The 18,026-nt window shown below is 37.2% G+C and overlaps 1 protein-coding gene across 8 annotated transcripts in view; it reads left to right on the forward strand.

Annotated features, from left to right (window-relative positions):
- The window catches only part of LOC138319236 (centrosomal protein of 170 kDa-like), a 102,528-nt gene that overhangs the window by 71,784 nt on the left and 12,718 nt on the right, over positions 1-18,026 (forward strand). For all 8 annotated transcript variants that reach the window (XM_069262237.1, XM_069262233.1, XM_069262238.1 and 5 more), the window contains 4 exons: positions 676-747; positions 3,753-4,255; positions 4,533-4,965; positions 5,134-5,831. In XM_069262237.1, the coding sequence (XP_069118338.1) occupies positions 676-747; positions 3,753-4,255; positions 4,533-4,965; positions 5,134-5,831 (1,706 nt within the window). The remainder of the gene's footprint in view (positions 1-675; positions 748-3,752; positions 4,256-4,532; positions 4,966-5,133; positions 5,832-18,026) is intronic.

Here is an 18,026-nt window from a genome sequence, read left to right on the forward strand (position 1 = left end):
TAAATACCACTCAAGTCAGAAAGATGAAAATTATCTTATCCTTCTTTCTAAAATTCAATCAATATTGAATATTTACAGAAGTGTCAGCTTTATGGAAACAATTCTCAGCATTACAATCAGCCTGTGAAACAATATAAGTCTTGATTTTAGTTATTTGAAGAATTTGTTTACCAGTATTAGTATTTTCATTAAAAAAACTCAAGGTTTGAGGGTTATAGTGTGATGTCTCCTTCACACTCAGTCAGGCACACTGAAACTGGTGTGATGTGCAACAGACCCTAGTCAGTATAAGAAAAAGTCAAGTGGTTGACATTCCTTGGTAATGTTACTTCTATATCATATATATATGCTGCAGCTGTTAGCCATCCCAGCCTCCTATAACTTAAGTTTTCTCAATCTATAATTAAAGACTGCTTCCTGGATTTCTCTCAAACATTTAAGATTTATAGACAACAATCTAGCTGAAAGTTTAGATTCATAGAATATTAATGGAAAATGAAACAATTAAATTCAGTTTAAAACAGTCCTGTGCTTCCTGAAGAAATTTAGGAAAGAATCTTCTGTCATATCCAAGAATGTCTGAAAAAGTAGAACAGATTATTTCTCCATTCAGATTCCAGCATGTTGAAGCTATTACCATGTTATACATACTTTCTTTATTCTTGTATATTTCAGAGTTGGAGACTGTTAAGAAAGCTACGCCACTATACGGCCAGCCAGACTGGTGGGGTGAGGATGCTGATCCTAGTAAGTTTTACACTCAAAATGAAACATATGTTACCTGTATTTAGTCTGAGCCTTGACCCTATAACATGGTGAGAGTTAGGACCATGATAGTTGGTCAGAACAAAGGCCCTATATATATGGCCGATATATACATAAAAAGCCCTGAAATCTAGGAACCATGATAGAGAAATTGCTGTGTAACCTACTGAGACCTTAAGATCATGGTGACTCTATTGGTTAAGTCTTGACCATGTAACCTCATGAAACCTGGGGCTCACAATGGCTCAGAGCTTTGGTATTGTAACCTCATGAAACCTGGGGCTCACAATGGCTCAGAGCTTTGGTATTGTAACCTCATGAAACCTGGGGCTCACAATGGCTCAGAGCTTTGGTATTGTAACCTCATGAAACCTTGGGGCTCACAATGGCTCAGAGCTTTGGTAATCAGAGCTTTGTTATTGTAACCTCATGAAACCTGGGGCTCACAATGGCTCAGAGCTTTGGTATTGTAACCTCATGAAACCTGGGGCTCACAATGGCTCAGAGCTTTGGTATTGTAACCTCATGAAACCTGGGGCTCACAATGGCTCAGAGCTTTGGTATTGTAACCTCATGAAACCTGGGGCTCACAATGGCTCAGAGCTTTGGTATTGTAACCTCATAACGCTAGGGTAACTGGGCTCACAATGGCTCAGAGCTTTGGTATTGTAACCTCATGAAACCTGGGGCTCACAATGGCTCAGAGCTTTGGTATTGTAACCTCATGAAACCTGGGGCTCACAATGGCTCAGAGCTTTGGTATTGTAACCTCATGAAACCTGGGGCTCACAATGGCTCAGAGCTTTGGTATTGTAACCTCATGAAACCTGGGGCTCACAATGGCTCAGAGCTTTGGTATTGTAACCTCATGAAACCTGGGGCTCACAATGGCTCAGAGCTTTGGTATTGTAACCTCATGAAACCTGGGGCTCACAATGGCTCAGAGCTTTGGTATTGTAACCTCATGAAACCTGGGGCTCACAATGGCTCAGAGCTTTGGTATTGTAACCTCATGAAACCTGGGGCTCACAATGGCTCAGAGCTTTGGTATTCTATACCTCATGAAACCTGGGGCTCATGATGGCTGAGAACCTTGACTCTATAGCCTCCAGAGACCAAAGAGCAATGATACTTCTCAGTTAGTCATAGTCTTGACCCTGTAACATCTGAAACCTAAATACCTTCATAGTTCAGGAATTGAAATCATTAGCCTTGTAATCATATCCTTAGTTTTTGTTGTCATGGTTTCTCTAAAGATCTAAGAAATGGTCTGTGGTCAAAATGATAGGCAATACACTTTACCTTAATTATAGTCACAATCTATGGCAGCACTTGGAGAATAATTGCTGCTAATGGGCATTAACACTTGTGTGTTTAATCATTACACCTCATTTAGTTCAATATACACCCAATAAGGATCATTTTAAGCTTTTGATGTTGATTAAAAGTCAGGCTTGGTCTGGTTTTGTCATGAGCATCTGGTATATGTCTGTATGATCATTAAAGTTTACAAGTATATCATCTACATACATATGCAGAAATACTTCACTCAATGTATAGCCTTCAGGTCTAGACTTTGGAAATGTTTTAATTAAGAAGATGGAGTTCAGTGATAGGTTAGTCCTCAATATAGATTGATGAGTGACCTGTACTTATATCCACTGGCTCACTCATCATTACACTGCTGTTGTATTCACTTCCTCCCAAGTCTGAAACAACTGATCTACCATCAACTGTTCCTGCCATATGAAATCTGTTAAAAGGATATGTCCGTGATCTTATCATTCAATCCTGACCTTGTGAACTTTCTGTTTCCCTGCAATCCTGTCCAGTGTTTGAGTCAGGCTAAATATTAAACAGTAAATATCATGAGGTGGTGTTTTATCATTAGCTTTGGAGATCCCTTTGTTTACATGTTGATCCATATGTTGTGAACCCCTAGTACAGTAGAGTATCAGTTGTGTATCAGCAGGAATACCGGACAGGACAGGTGAAGGCTAGGACAGTAGTTTATGGTCATATCCTGGTTGGATGATTACTTTGTGTCAGAGGGTTGTTAAGGCTATCGGGACATAAATAAGAACTATTCTTTAGATCATATAAATAGACAGATATGATATACTACACATTTAAACCTTAATTTTGATATTTTCAGTTCCACATTTTGAGTTGGATGTACACTTTTTCCCATACTAGTTGATTCATGTGATAAAATGCAAATGTCTCTGATTGTCTTGTATTGAAAGTTTTCTGGAATGAAAACAACTAGGTATAAAATAGCTCAGCTTGCTGTCTCTAAACAGCTAGGCTTTGCTATATGTTTTCTGTTATTTGCCAGTAATTGCCTCAAATATCTTCTTGTATGCCATTAAAAGGAACTATGTCCCTGTTACCTGGAATATATAAACAGAATTTAGTTACTGAGGTGATGCTATGTACAGAACAGTGACTATCTTCTGCTTTAAGTTACCATGAGTTATGTCCCTTAGACCAATGTGTTGTGTGAAACATATCATTAAAGTCAATATTTACTCTTTTAACACATACACCTAAAACTAATATTTAATCTTGATATTCGAAAATTAAAAATGGAAATTAGAAATTACATTCAACTTTTGCAGTAGGTGTGTATGTGTTGGATTTTGTTCATAAAAGTCATTACTTTGAATACATATATATATATTAGCAGTAATTTAATGAAGGACCTCTGAAATAGTGATTCGATTCAAATTATTAGTCTCATGATGTGGCAAATATTTAGAAATGAATTACAAATAACATCTATGTTATTGTGTGGTGTATATGATGTATATTTTTTGTACCGTAAGTGAATGTAATTAAGTATATCGTACTAAAGATGACGCTATAAATATGGACAGAGTACTTTGAAAGGATTGATGCCTGATGTACTATATAAAAGCTTTTTTGTCAAATTAAAATAATAACTAATGAACATGATTGTAATGTATTGATATTCTCTTTTCCAGATGAAAACACTGAGGAAACTCTAGTGAAGCCTTCCAATCGGAATGATGACCACAAACATCAATATGTCACTAACACACTGAATAGCTCAGGCCAAATGGAACCTGCTCAGGAGAAAGGAAGCCTGGATACAAGTCAGCAGGACTCTGAGGATGTCTCTTCCTCCAAATCTCATGATCCTGGGGGAGGGGGTCTGGTGTCTGAGGAGAGTCACGATAAGGGAGATAACCCAGTACTCAGACGACAGTCGGACAGCTCAGGGGGTCCTAGTATGTCTTTTACAGTTGACTTTGATGAAGACATTAGGAAAATGAATTCCTCAGGGAGACTCAGTGATTTTGTGCCATCAAAGATGAGAAAAAGTTTTAGAGAGAGGAAGGAAAATCTAGCTAAAGCCAAAGATGCTAACTCCCCTGAAAAGTCAGCCAACAAAGAGAGTCAATCTGACAAGGGAAGTAAATCTGTCTCTAAGGAAGGGACGCCAGAGAAAGAGGACCCTCCAGAGGTAAATATCACTTATACAGGTGGTACAATAAATCCTAAGGTAAAATTGAGCTAATAATTGACTGTAAGTCCCATTTCCTTCATTGTGATTCTATGCCCCTACCATGTATGGGGGCTACCTGGTTACCGATATGCAATGTCTGATCCATCCTGCATCCTTCTGTCTATATTTCAAATGAAGACAGGGTACTTGTGTCTTATAGACATTTCCAGTTTTATTGCTATATTGCCCTAATTAGAAATATCATTCTCAGATCGTATAATATTTTATCTTTCAGAAAATGGAGGTTGAGGAAGTTGCACCTAAAAGACAGAAGAAAGCAGAAGCAGAAATGACACCACCAAGACGACGAAAGAAAATAGAAACTGAAGAGATTACTCCTCGCAGACAGAAGAAAATAGATGAAATATGGGAGTCTGACTCCTCTTCATCAACCAAAGGCCGAAGGTCAACAGAGGTTAAAAAGTCAAGTAGGTTATCTCAGGAAAGTGATAAGGTCACAGCTGGCTCAAGGTCAACCAGGACAGTAACTACAGATAAGGTCATCACAAGGTCAACAAGGTCAATGGAAACTGACAAAGTTACATCAAGGTCAGCAAGGTCAATAAACACAGTAACACGCAGCTCACCAAGGTCAGTCGACATGGACAAGGTCACAAAACCCACAAAATCACACGATACAGAGAAAGTGACGGCAGTTTCAGCTAGAGGTAGGAAACAAATTAATTACTTTTCAGTAAAAAACATACTTTTATATCTTATTAGATACAGATCTTTGTAAAGATATAGATAGTTTCATGTATATGACCAAGAACTGAATATTCAGCAAAATGTAATGATTAAGTGGAATTTCATGTCAATTTACTTCTTTGTTGCAGGTACCAAAACATATGTAAAAAGAAAAGTGACAACGGATCAGAAGAAATCTGTGAAATCCTCCCAGAGTAAGGAGGAGGACCAGATAGCTGCTGCAGCAGTGCTCAAAATGACAGAAAGTGCCTCATACCTCATAGACAAAATGTTTGAAAGTAGTCCCTCAAAACAGGGCACAAAAACAAAAACTGTGGCAGACAGATTCACAGAGCATGCCATGTATCGCGAAGCTAAAGAATATGACAATGGGAAGTCCAAATTTACCCTAAACATCGACACCTCACTTCCACCACTGGACCTACCGACTCCCACTAAGGAGGAGTGTGAGGAGGAAGTGAAGGAGGTGGACGAGGCCGTTGATACGGTCAGTGAGGCGGGGACGTACACCATAGAATGTGAGGATAATGACGAAGAGGAACAGCAGGCACGACATAGTATAGACGCAGTGTTTGGCGTGTCTAATGATAGCGACGTCATGTCAAAGAGTCTTGTCATAGATGATCAGGGCAGTAAACGTCTCGACGAACTCAGAATTGATGAACCACTGGAGGACAAGTTTGCCAAAGGGGAGATAACTTTGGCTGACCTGGAGAAGGAGATTGAGAGGTTAGAGAGAAAGAAAACTGAGGTGTCTGTATCCAGTAGTCTGGAGGGAGAGGGAGGCAGCGCAGCTCTACAGGAACTCAAAATCATAGAGGATCATGTAAGTCCTGTATTGTCTCGCCTTACTTTAATTTTATGTATTGTATCACATTATTTAACCCTCCTATATTTTGTTGTCCTATATAGGAAATCATGTGTCTGCTAGGCCACAGCTTTAAAGCTAAGGAAGGTGGTGCTATGTCCCCTTATATCCTCAAACTGACAAATGATGACTATAACTGTTCATTATAAGAACACAAAGTTTACGGAATTGTTCATGATTTCCTAGAAATCCTCACACAGGATACATATTTGTGTGGAGGAATTAGAGGATTTTCAAGAAACTTGTGGGGTCATTTATAATGAAGACATGTCTAACAGACGTTGGTATGAACCTTTTAGGTGTATTTTGTTTAACTAGCCAGTAAGTAAAGAGTAAAACATTCCATAGTTCCTGTAAAGCCGGGATATTATAATATACCGGTTAGATCTATATACAGCTGTGGCCAGATATTTACTCTCCGACCTGTCTTGTGTATATAAGCCTGTTATTGATTTAGTAAACACTTAGAGCCAATGAAAACAGGTGTACACGTGACATAGCAATATTTCTTTTCAACAAAGTGGTATTTATTTACCAGCTAATTCAAGAAGATAATTATTGTTATTTGTATTCCAAGGTCTTTCACCAAAAATGAGCCATTTATACGCATATTTTTCATCATATTTGAATGTTAGGTGCATTGTAAAATTAGGTGTCAACTTGTACATTTTGTATTTCAAAGCAATCAGACAGTGCATAACTAACACATCACAATACAAGATCACTAACCACAGCTCTGAAGCTTTGAACTAAAGTCCTGTAGTGCTTTGAGGATAGTCTTTGGAGATGTATGATATAAACTCATTGTTTAACTCTAGCAAAAAAAAAGTTTATCTTAAAATCACAAGTCCTAGTGTATCATGTATCCTATCCATTCTTATTGTGTGCAGACAAAATAATGCCACACCAAGTCCTAACTGGATGGTTGTTTACCAGTGTGAATTACACTGCTTTATCAACAACTAGCCAAGGGAAATAACCTCCAGCAGGTAGTCGTCCAGAAATAGCGGTCAAGTTACGACCTTAAGTAATGAGTTTAAGGATTGGGTAATAGCGGTCAATCGATCATCACCTGTGGTCATTCAAGTTGTCCACTGATCTGTACACTTCAATCACGGAATGGTCAGTCATGTATGAATTGTTGATGGACAGTCACCCTCGGGACGGTTTGAGAACAAAGTTTATGTCCACACTTGCAAGTCACCTGAAAAATGAGCAGTACAGGGTCAGTCATGCTTATATATCTCACCTATTATCATACTGACCATTGTCCACTTATAACTTCTGGACCTGTGGACATATTGTTCACACTCACATGGACACTTCTCTCCCCTAACAATTACACTGATACACATTAAGATAAGTCAAGTATTATGTATGGAGTCACAATAGGTTTTAATTTTCTCCCTAAATATTGACCTTTACACCTAAATACTTTAAGAACCCCTAGATAATTATCTCTGAACATTTAGGGTGGAGAAGCCATTGAGGAAGGTGTTCCATGCCTACATACATGGTAAGGAATAATTGATCTGGTCTAGGGACACTCCCACCTTTGTATATTTATAGATAAAATTGATCAGAAATTAAGCTGTGGATGGTAATGATCTGTTCACATGCAAGAGTACTTAACAGCTCTTTTACTATAGATTGATTAGGCCATTTGTTATTACCTTCATTTTGATATAGGCTTCAGGAACTATACATTAGTAAAATTGGATATAGGCTTCAGGAACTATACATTAGTAAAATTGGATGAAATGTTGCAAGACTTTTCAAAGGCTTTTGCAACAACTAGGGACATTGGTTTGGTATAGCTGCCTTGTTATTGTTTAAATAGATTTTGATGTCGACCAGACTACAGGAATTATTTTGGACATTTATCAGTATAATGGAAGACATACATGATAATGGTGACTTAGTGTAGGATATTTTACTAATTCTCCGACAGTGAATCTGTGAAGACTATAGACCATACAGTACTGCTGTACTAATGACATGCTGACCTGTTGGATATGACATGTTGTAAGAGGAGACATTTCACTGATGAATGGTTGTGTATCACACACTCTATCCACTACTGTTGGTGACAGTCAGACTGTACCGATTGTTCAGGAATTCATATAGAAATACTTCGGTCAAGTTGGATCACATTCATTGTCACGATAAAGAGAATCAGGGAAACTATAGACTCTGTTCTGGATATGAGTCATACATTGTTAGTACCTGGTAGCATTTAAAAAGATTTTTTCTATAAAATCAAAACCATTGTATATCTGTCGGATATACAAAATATATATACATCGCTGTGACTAAGGGGAAATATGTTAAGATAGATATGGACAGTGGAGCTGCAAAGTTTGTGATAATAGGGCACTAATAAAGGAGATGTGAGAGAATACTGATGGGCTATCTTAATCATAAGGAGACATATAAATACTGTATTAGCAAGGCTATAGATCATGCATGCTGTTGCAGGAAATCTACCTACTGTAACTAGAAAGTTAGGATAATACACATGCTTTAACTGGGACAACACTTTATCAGTAAGGATATCACTTGCTGTAACTAGGACAACACCTGTGGTAACAAGGATATCACCTGCTGTAACTAGGACAACACCCACAACAACAAGGATATCACCTGCTGTAACTAGGACAACACCCACAACAACAAGGATATCACCTGCTGTAACTAGGTCAACACCCACAACAACAAGGGTATCACCTGCTGTAACTAGGACAACATTAATAGGAACAAGGATATCACCTGCTGTTACTAGGTCAACACTTTTAGTAACAAGGATATCACCTGCTGTTACTAGGACAACACTTTTAGTAACAAGGATATCACCTGCTGTTACTAGGTCAACACTTTTAGTAACAAGGATATCACCTGCTGTTACTAGGACAACACCAAAGGCAACAAGGATATCACCTATTGTAACTAGGACAACATCAATGGTAACAAGGATATTACCTATTGTAACTAGGACAGCACCAATTGCAACAAGGATATCACCTATTGTATCTAGGATAACACCAATGGTAACAAGGATATCACCTGCTGTAACTAGGACAACACCCGCGGTAACAAGGATATCACCTAGCTACTATAACTAGGACAACACCCGCGGTAACAAGGATATCACCTGCTGTAACAAGGACAACACCAATGATAACAAGGATATCACCTGATGTAACTAGGACAACACTCACAGTAACAAGGATATCACCTGCTGTAACTAGGACAACACCCAAGGTTACAAGATATCACCTGCTGTAATTATAGGACAACACCCAAGGTTACAAGGATATCACCTACTGTAACTAGGACAACACCTGCTGTAACCATGACAATACCTATTGTAACTGTGACAAGCAACCTGATGTAAATAGGACAAAACTTCCTGTAACTGTGACAAAATCTGCTGTAACCAGCATAGCACAAGCTGTAACTATGGTCTAATTTCTGTTGAAACAAATCATTCTTGCTGTTTGAACTGGATCCATTATGTATTTTAAACTCTGACAAAACCTGCTGTAACTAGAACAACACCTACTGTTACAGAAACAATGTTACTCTTCTAAAAATGACCTTCTGTGACTGAGGTTATAGGTATAGACCTTCTGTGTGTGAATTGAGATACTGATGTGACTGAGGTTATAGGTATAGTCCTTCTGTATGTGAATTGAGATACTGATGTGACTGAGGTTATAGGTATAGTCCTTCTGTATGTGAATTGAGATACTGATGTGACTGAGGTTATAGGTATAGTCCTTCTGTATGTGAATTGAGATACTGATGTGACTGAGGTTATAGGTATAGACCTTCTGTATGTGAATTGAGATACTGATGTGACTGAGGTTATAGGTATAGACCTTCTGTGTGTGAATTGAGATACTGATGTGACTGAGGTTATAGGTATAGTCCTTCTGTGTGTGAATTGAGATACTGATGTGACTGAGGTTATAGGTATAGTCCTTCTGTATGTGAATTGAGATAAAGATATAAATAGAGGTACATCTATGTATATCACATCACGGCAGTCATTGAGGCGTGGACTGACAGATGAATGTTGTCAGATGATGGTGTCACGCTTGGAAGGATGACTCGACACCTGTAGAGGTAAATGTGTACAGCAATGTAAGAAGTCTTCACAGTCTATGTTCTTGACATTGCAGCGGAAGTGTTGCACTGTGAAGGTACACAATCACCTCAGCTGTCAGGTAAACCAGGGCCATTCCAGGATCTGGCCAAAACTGTTATAAAAATACACAAGGAAGATACAACAGATACAACAGGAATGTTATCTGATGTTATCATCCGCCACAGGATGGACATTCAGTACTCTCAGTCGACATTAGTAAGTGTATGAGGAGACTTACTGGATGTGGAGCCTAGTCTGGAGTTTGTGTTTCTAGTCAGGAGTGACACTGACTTCTGACACTGGTGACATTATTATGTAGAACCAGAGGCTGTGTGATTCTGTACCCACGGGAGACAGGTGTACAGTATCTTACTTGTATAATTGTTTACCTGTATCAACTAGGATGTCCACTTCTCTGATAAACATCACAGAATCTATGTAAGCTTGGGTCTATGTATGGAAACTCCATCACATTTCCTTTGTTTCCCTTCGTATGTCCGGGTGCTGTTATCATTACAAACTACAAAGTATACATGAGGATAGTACTTAGTGCTGGCCACTACAAGGTGAGCAGAGTTCAGTTATTCCAGCACACTGTGGTCAGGTCTGTCAGTGACAGGAATCAGAATCCATGTTAGACATGGCTCAGTACAATATGATGTCAGCCCCTCAGGACAACAATATATTCCTACAGGTAAGGCGTTCCTACCATTAGGACAGGTCTGATGGGACAATACACAATTTGTTTAGGTGGTCAGTTTTTGCTAAATTTAAAATATCAAATGATAAATCTAGCTGGCTGGTTATGTAAAGGTCAGATTATACACTAATGGTATGCATGTCGTTTTCTAGGCACATTGTTTTACATGTAAACTGATGAGATGTGGTAAATGTCAGTGTATGATGCAGTCTAATATTTATATCATTTGACAGGTATTACAGGTGCTGTCATGCAATCCAGACTTGTCTGAAGAGACTCAGGGTTTGATTACATTGTTAGACAGTTATTTTATAGTATAGAAAGACTACCAACTGATTTGGTCTAATTAGTTTATACAAAGGAGACAACCAAATGTGTTGATCAAACTAGTTTAAATCAAAGGAGGAAAGCATTTGGTTTTGTTAGATTTTGATGGGGTGTTTTCAAACACTTTTACATCAAGGGAGACAACCAGGAGGCATTCAATTTTCATTGCTAGAGCCCAGATAAAACCAATCTACACAAGGGGAGGCAACTAATCCATGTGATTTTCTTGCAAAGAAACCTGAAAAGGATGTTTTACGGAAACAATCCAAGTGGTGTAGCTAAATTTTATTGAGAAATAAATATAATAATATATTGTATGCTAAAAACCTGCCAAAATGATGATCAAATGTGAGAATTCCTTTGTCATAGACCTAACCTAAGCTTATCGATGTGGTTAAATTCCATTGAGATAGACTTGACCATAACATTTTGATTTATTACTTAGGAAACACATTCACACTGATCACCTGTGAGGCCAGCAATCTAGGTACATTATGTACTGGAGTAAAACCGATTTGTATATTTGTACAGTCTGTATTAGCAATGGAAAGGCCAAGGTAAATGTAAGTGCACTATTTAAACAGCTTATCAAAAGGTGTATTGAAAGTTTGAAGTCAAAGATTATCGACTTGAGGTCTGGTACTGTGTAAGGAATTAGTGAGTGGCTGGTCAGTGTGTGTGTTCCTGTTTGAGGATTTGTTCATACTGTATAAGGATGTGTTGGTAAAGACCTAGGGGCCTTCACGGCTGACCTATATAGTCTATATGGAGATGATGGTACTGTGATGGAAGCCTGCCAGGTAAGAGTCAGTCTGCTAATATCCTCTGGTGTAACTGCCAGACATAGCCAAACATCAGGCCCAATTTGACTCTTTATATTTACAAAATGTTAATGTACAGACAGGATAAATATGCATAAAACTACGATTCCAGTCATCATCCTCAGATGCTGTGCCAAAACGGGGAAATTAGGCTTCTTTCTTCATGCAAGCGAAACAAATATACTCCCAATTTTTGTCTTGGTTAGTGAAAAGCTTGAACCCCGTAAATATTACTACTCATGCAAAGGGGAACCAACAGTCCTTTACATGCTTAAACGTTTGGTGGACTTGAGGTGGAGTTATTTCTTAGTGTCATTTCATCTTGTTATAATAGGTAACAGCTGATACAACCATTGGTATTACCTCTGACCTGTTGAGGTTCAGCTCACTTGTACTATAGTAGAGCTAAATGTGGACTATCTGTAGTCAATGATAGCTGTGTACCAATTACAGGCAGTGTGATACCACTGTGCTTACTATGGCATATCGGTGCACGTCTTAACAACAAATAATGCTATCTTCACTTTGGTCTCTGCATGAATGCTGTCCAATAAACAAAGTGGATAAAAGGTATGTTGATCTGTCATGAAGCCTTGTTAGCGGGAAGTCCTGGGATCCAATCATACAGCATTATGCAAAAAATAATAAGTGATTGAAAATATATACAAAAAATTCTGTTTTCTTGATATTGATTATTTGAAGTTTTTGAGCCAAAAACAAAAACAAAAAAATTGGGGAACTTATTTAGCGTGTCGATGAGAGTACTTGTGGCCTTTTTTGTTTGGCCTGATCTTTGCATGCTCTGATTAGGACTGAAGAGGACTATACACAGCTATTGTGGGGATACTTCCATTCATTGATTGAGGCTCCTAACATTATGTGATGGTACTCACTAACTAGACAACTTACAGCTCCTTTACCTGCTAATCATCTTGGAGGACTGCATTCTGTGGTTGTTTGAACGATCTCTGACCTGAGATGTTTTTACTAAGGGAGCTATGCTGTTATTCTGCTCATAATGTTTGAACTTTTTCATGAGCAGTAGAACTCTCATAAGATATTTTAGTAAGAAGTTTGTGTGGGTTTGTGTCCTATTTGGAATTATACACTGGAGCCCTGTGTAACAGCTGCTGACCCAGGTATATATTGTCAGGCTTAGTTATTGTTACTTTAGTACACTCGGTACAGTTTATTGTCAAAATATAGCCTCATTGTTAGTGTGATCAACATAGATAGGGTCTGATACCAAAACACCATCCATTTGTGTGGACAATTATTGTCTGATCGTTTAACTGATAACATATTTGCTTCATTTTTATGTCCTGTCTATCTGTATGTAAGTTTTAGGTTTATACCACCAGACTGGGATATTCATGATTCTCACAATTTTAGACAAGTTAAGAACCAGTGTATTTATAGATACATTGTTATAGAAGCCTTAAAAATTGTCACAGTACCATTTTAATTTGCAGAAAGAATATGTATGTTGAAAAACAGTGGTTAACTTAACAAAACTTCATAACATTTTACAGCATCTTTGAACTATCCTAAACACAAACTTTAAATTGTTCATAAAATTATGTATATCCTAAACAATATTTGATAAGTTTGAGGAAAATTATATAAATCAAAATTAAAAAGTTTGAGTGGGTTATATTGATATATGAGTGACAATGATTAATTGGCTGGGAAGTGCAGGTGCTTGAATACTCCATCAACACTTTAATGTAGGATGATATTAACTCCCTACAGCTAGTAGCATTAAGTCACTGAAGATCTCAGCTCTCTCGTGTCTGTATATTAATTGGTCTATTAATTGTAAAGGTATTAATGTTAATACCAGGATTGGGTCTATTATTAGAATGTTTTGTAATTATCTTTTCTTATTATCTCATTCATCATAAATCTCCATAAATCCATCTCAATGAGTTTGTATAGGTGACCCATTGTATGTGGCAGTGACAGAGGGGAACTTTTCTCTGGGAAATTATAATACATTACATAACGAGGGATCAAGGTCACATAAATATTAAAATATCATTATGAAATGAATATTAATACAATTCATCATTACAATGTGGGTCTGAAAGAGCCATATTAATAAAGACACAGTATGATTAACACAAAAGGACAATTTGAAAAAGAGCACTTGTGTAGGTTCTACATCAAACATGGAAAATAATGTTTTAATTGGGATGACAGGTTCAATGACATAATCTATTTACTTGTCATGGTGGTGTTTTGGTTTGGTATTGTTGATATTTTTTTTAATGAAAATTCTATGGCATTTTGTGGCTCTAACAGTACAATGAAAGATGCTCCACCGCCGACAGACCATAAACGATTCTCATCATTTAAACAACAATTGATTTTTAATCGTGTATATATATATGTCTTATTAACACAATAATAATATGAAATAAATCATTTTGCTTTTGGTGCAGGGGTAATCAGTACTTCATTCCATATAGGTCATAGTACCACAGAATTTTTTCGGGATACAACATATTATTTTCAATATTTTTATCTTGATGCAAAATTAGAATCTCAAACTTTTCATTGGTGATAATAGTGTAAAGAAACTTTTGTAACTGAAGAAAACTACTAAATCGTCTACTCCTGTTTTTGATAGAGAAAAACAGTGAATTATTTTCTATATATAAATACCTTGAGTTAATTACTGAAACACAAGCATTATAGGTATGTCACTAAACTAAGTGCTAAGGAATCTTTGGCATTATTAAGAACATGGTTTGGGCATTTTCATGTTTTTTACGAAGGTGTAACAAACGAACATTAACTGTACGTGGCCTTTATACTTTTTAATCACAACTTAATGAAGGATTTCGCCCACAACAAAAGTCTGAAATAAGCTTTGATGGGATAGAGTGGGAACAGGTTTAGCTGTGTAGGTAAATCCCTAGACGGCTAATACTATTGTCAGGCACCTGCACCACACTGGCAGTGTAAGGTCGCAGGAAAGGGCATTTTCACAAGGAGGAAAGCTTTACAGAGTTGTCCAAGTCTTACACTGATCAACACAGATACACAATTATCAATAGTTTATTTGGAGATTGTGGTGAAATACAGGGTAGATTTACCCATGGCCGGTGTAGGTTTACCAGTACCATGGTAAACAGGTAGAGCCTATTGGTCGATATACCTGTCACACAGGTAGATAACTGGTAGTGTGTGTGTGAGCTGTGTTGGGGTCAGTCATGAGTGTAGTGTAGAAAGAAAACATCCGTCAGTGTTGGGTGACAACCGTGTACACAGGAATACACAAAATACCTTACAATTTACTACAGGTGCTGGTGAGGTGCCGGTAACCCACACAAATACCCGGGTATACACCTCAATGTCTTCACTCTAGTACTGGATTTGTGGTAAAAAAGGGATTATTAGTGAAACAAACAAAATGGCGAACCAAATAGTCATGGATAGTGTATTAATCAATTCGTTTTTTGAATCGTCACATCGAAATGGTCATATTGACAGACGGAATGGTCACAGAGACAGTCGAAAGGTGGGTAGTTTGTAAAAGCCTATAAAACTAATATAATGTCAAATCTCATCAGAAAACATTTAACTTTTTAAAACAATATTCTTTAAAAAAAGAAACTTATATATATTTATTAGTTGATTTGATGTAGAGATAAATCAGTTAATGAATTGACTGTTCAAACTGCATTCAGATTTAAAATGTTTATGTTAGACCAGTATTATTGCATAAATGGATATTTCTGGAGTTGGTTGAAACCATAAAGAAGTTTAAATGTTAAGATATAGAAGGTAGTGTGCTTTGTCTAATGGCTTAGATGAAAATGTGGCAAAACTCTTTTACCTCTATACTGGGACCCAACCAGTAGTCATGATGGAACAGTAGTTGTGACTGTGTGCATATTCTACTGTGCGTCAAGATTTCCGATTGTCTGGAGCTGCTGACGAGAACTTCATGATGAATGGTGTTTTGTTTATGTTGGAATAATGTGTTTCATGAGATGCAAACAATTCATTTTTTCCTAAATCATGACTACTGTTCCTTCACAACTACTGGTAGGGTCCCAGTAGGGTACAGGTATATGTCAATTGATCTGGTAGCTATGAACATGATCAAGTCAAAATTGAGATTGTTCGTGAATTTTGAGATCCAAGTTCCCAGTCTTGTTCTGAAAGTTTTCTTTTGCCTCTTTAACATTGAATTTGCTTCGGTTCTTATAGTTAACTGTATTACCTGAGCATTAATTAGAATTACACCTTGACTCACATAGGTTTTATTGATATAACCTGGAGGCTAACTGGCTGAGTTCATGGTGTTTATTAAATTGGGCCTAGATTGTTCATGAGTAATGTATTTGGTATGTTGACATCATCTGTCTGTGGATGTACACTACAGGTATACACAGTATGTGGAACTACTGTATTTCAGGAGGGTTGATAGGTAACATGTGCAGTAGCAGGAAAGTGATTTCTGAAGATTATAAGTATAGTCTGTACCTGTTTGTTGTAAAGGTAGTACATGACTATGTGAGAAATTGTGTTGAACAAGGAAAGAAGGAAGTGGTGTAAAGAGGATGTACATACTGTCATAATTGCAAGTTTCAGACCACGTACACCACTTCTATGTTTTATTGACCCAGTAAATACTTCTTCGTGTTATTGAGGATATACCAGATAAAAATGACAATACCTGTAGAAATAGAAACATTATATTGGAGTCCACTTTGATTCTAGCTGAAGTATTACACCTGATGACCAAATCTATGTGTAGGATAGTTTCTTTTGAAACCAGATCAGAAATAACCTAACATATGAAACAAAAATGCCCAGGAATGTTTTGGCTTTGAGTTAACAGATAGGATACCTGTTTTATTTGCCATTTGTAATAAATTTAGCTGCTGGTGATAAGATTTTAATTAGACTGCGGCCCTGTTCCACCCGACTAAGAGATAGTAAAGTGCAGGAGATACGGTGAGACCTCTCGATAGTGCTGCCCCAATACACACATGGTGTTGGTGAGGGTCGAGGAATGTCTGGTAGAGGTGGGAGGAAATATATTGCTACAGGACATCTACTTATTACTTTATAGAAATTCTAATAACTGGTGTGATAAATGCTGTCAAAAGATCATAAACTCACCATAATGACTGTCCCACATATTGAATGAACATAACTCTTTTATCAGATTGGAAACTAATACCTTCCATTTTATAAGGAGAATGTCATTAAATGACTCATAGTGATGTTCACCTTGCCCATACCTCTTACTGAGTTTTAAAAATAAACCTATTAAACTTCATTCCCAAACCTTCTCTTACCTTCTTTTAGTTTTTATGTACTAGACTTTTGACTGAAACAGATGTATGAATTGACTTTGGACAGTTTATTGATAGACAGTTAGTTAGTTTACTCATGCATACTAATTCAATATTTGACATTCTGACTGGACACACAAAACTTTGGATACACTCACTAACTTAATGATATAAGTTCTTGCTGACATGGCCCTTTTCTATTGACTATGGAATTACATGTTTGACCCTATGTGACTTGTCCTTGCCGTGACATGTTCTGTACAGGTAAGCGGTTTGACACCTATAAATGTTAATTACACCGACTATTGTTGATGTCCTGCCCCCACAATACAGCTTTATTACAATTATGTATTTACTTTTTTATGTTTGGCTCCTGTAAACAACCTTCTTGTGTGTTTTACCTGTTCTGTCAACGTGACCTAGATTACAAATATTTCTCATTCCAAATGTCTATTCTTATATGGGAACATTTCCAAATCTACTGAATGTTTTATGCTGTATAATCCCTTGCCACATTAATCTTTCCTAAAGGACATCAAGTTACTGAGTGTCTATCCATAGAGACATCTTTATTATGGTAGACCTGACAAAACACAATTTCTGTAAATAATGATAAACACACGAGGATGTGTACTCACTGGGTAATTACCAAGGTAATTACTGGTAACCTAGCTAGTGACATTGCTAAAACCAGTGTGTGTATTACCTTCCCTAATTAACCCATTAATTCTCTGTCCGAAGCAGACCTCCTAAGTATCATTATACAATTGACGTGTTGTTGTGACAACTGTGTTTTTAAATAATCAATTATTTATTGAAATACATTTACTGGAACCACCT

This window comes from Argopecten irradians, chromosome 3, assembly GCF_041381155.1.
Source record: "Argopecten irradians isolate NY chromosome 3, Ai_NY, whole genome shotgun sequence".
Taxonomy (NCBI): domain Eukaryota; kingdom Metazoa; phylum Mollusca; class Bivalvia; order Pectinida; family Pectinidae; genus Argopecten; species Argopecten irradians.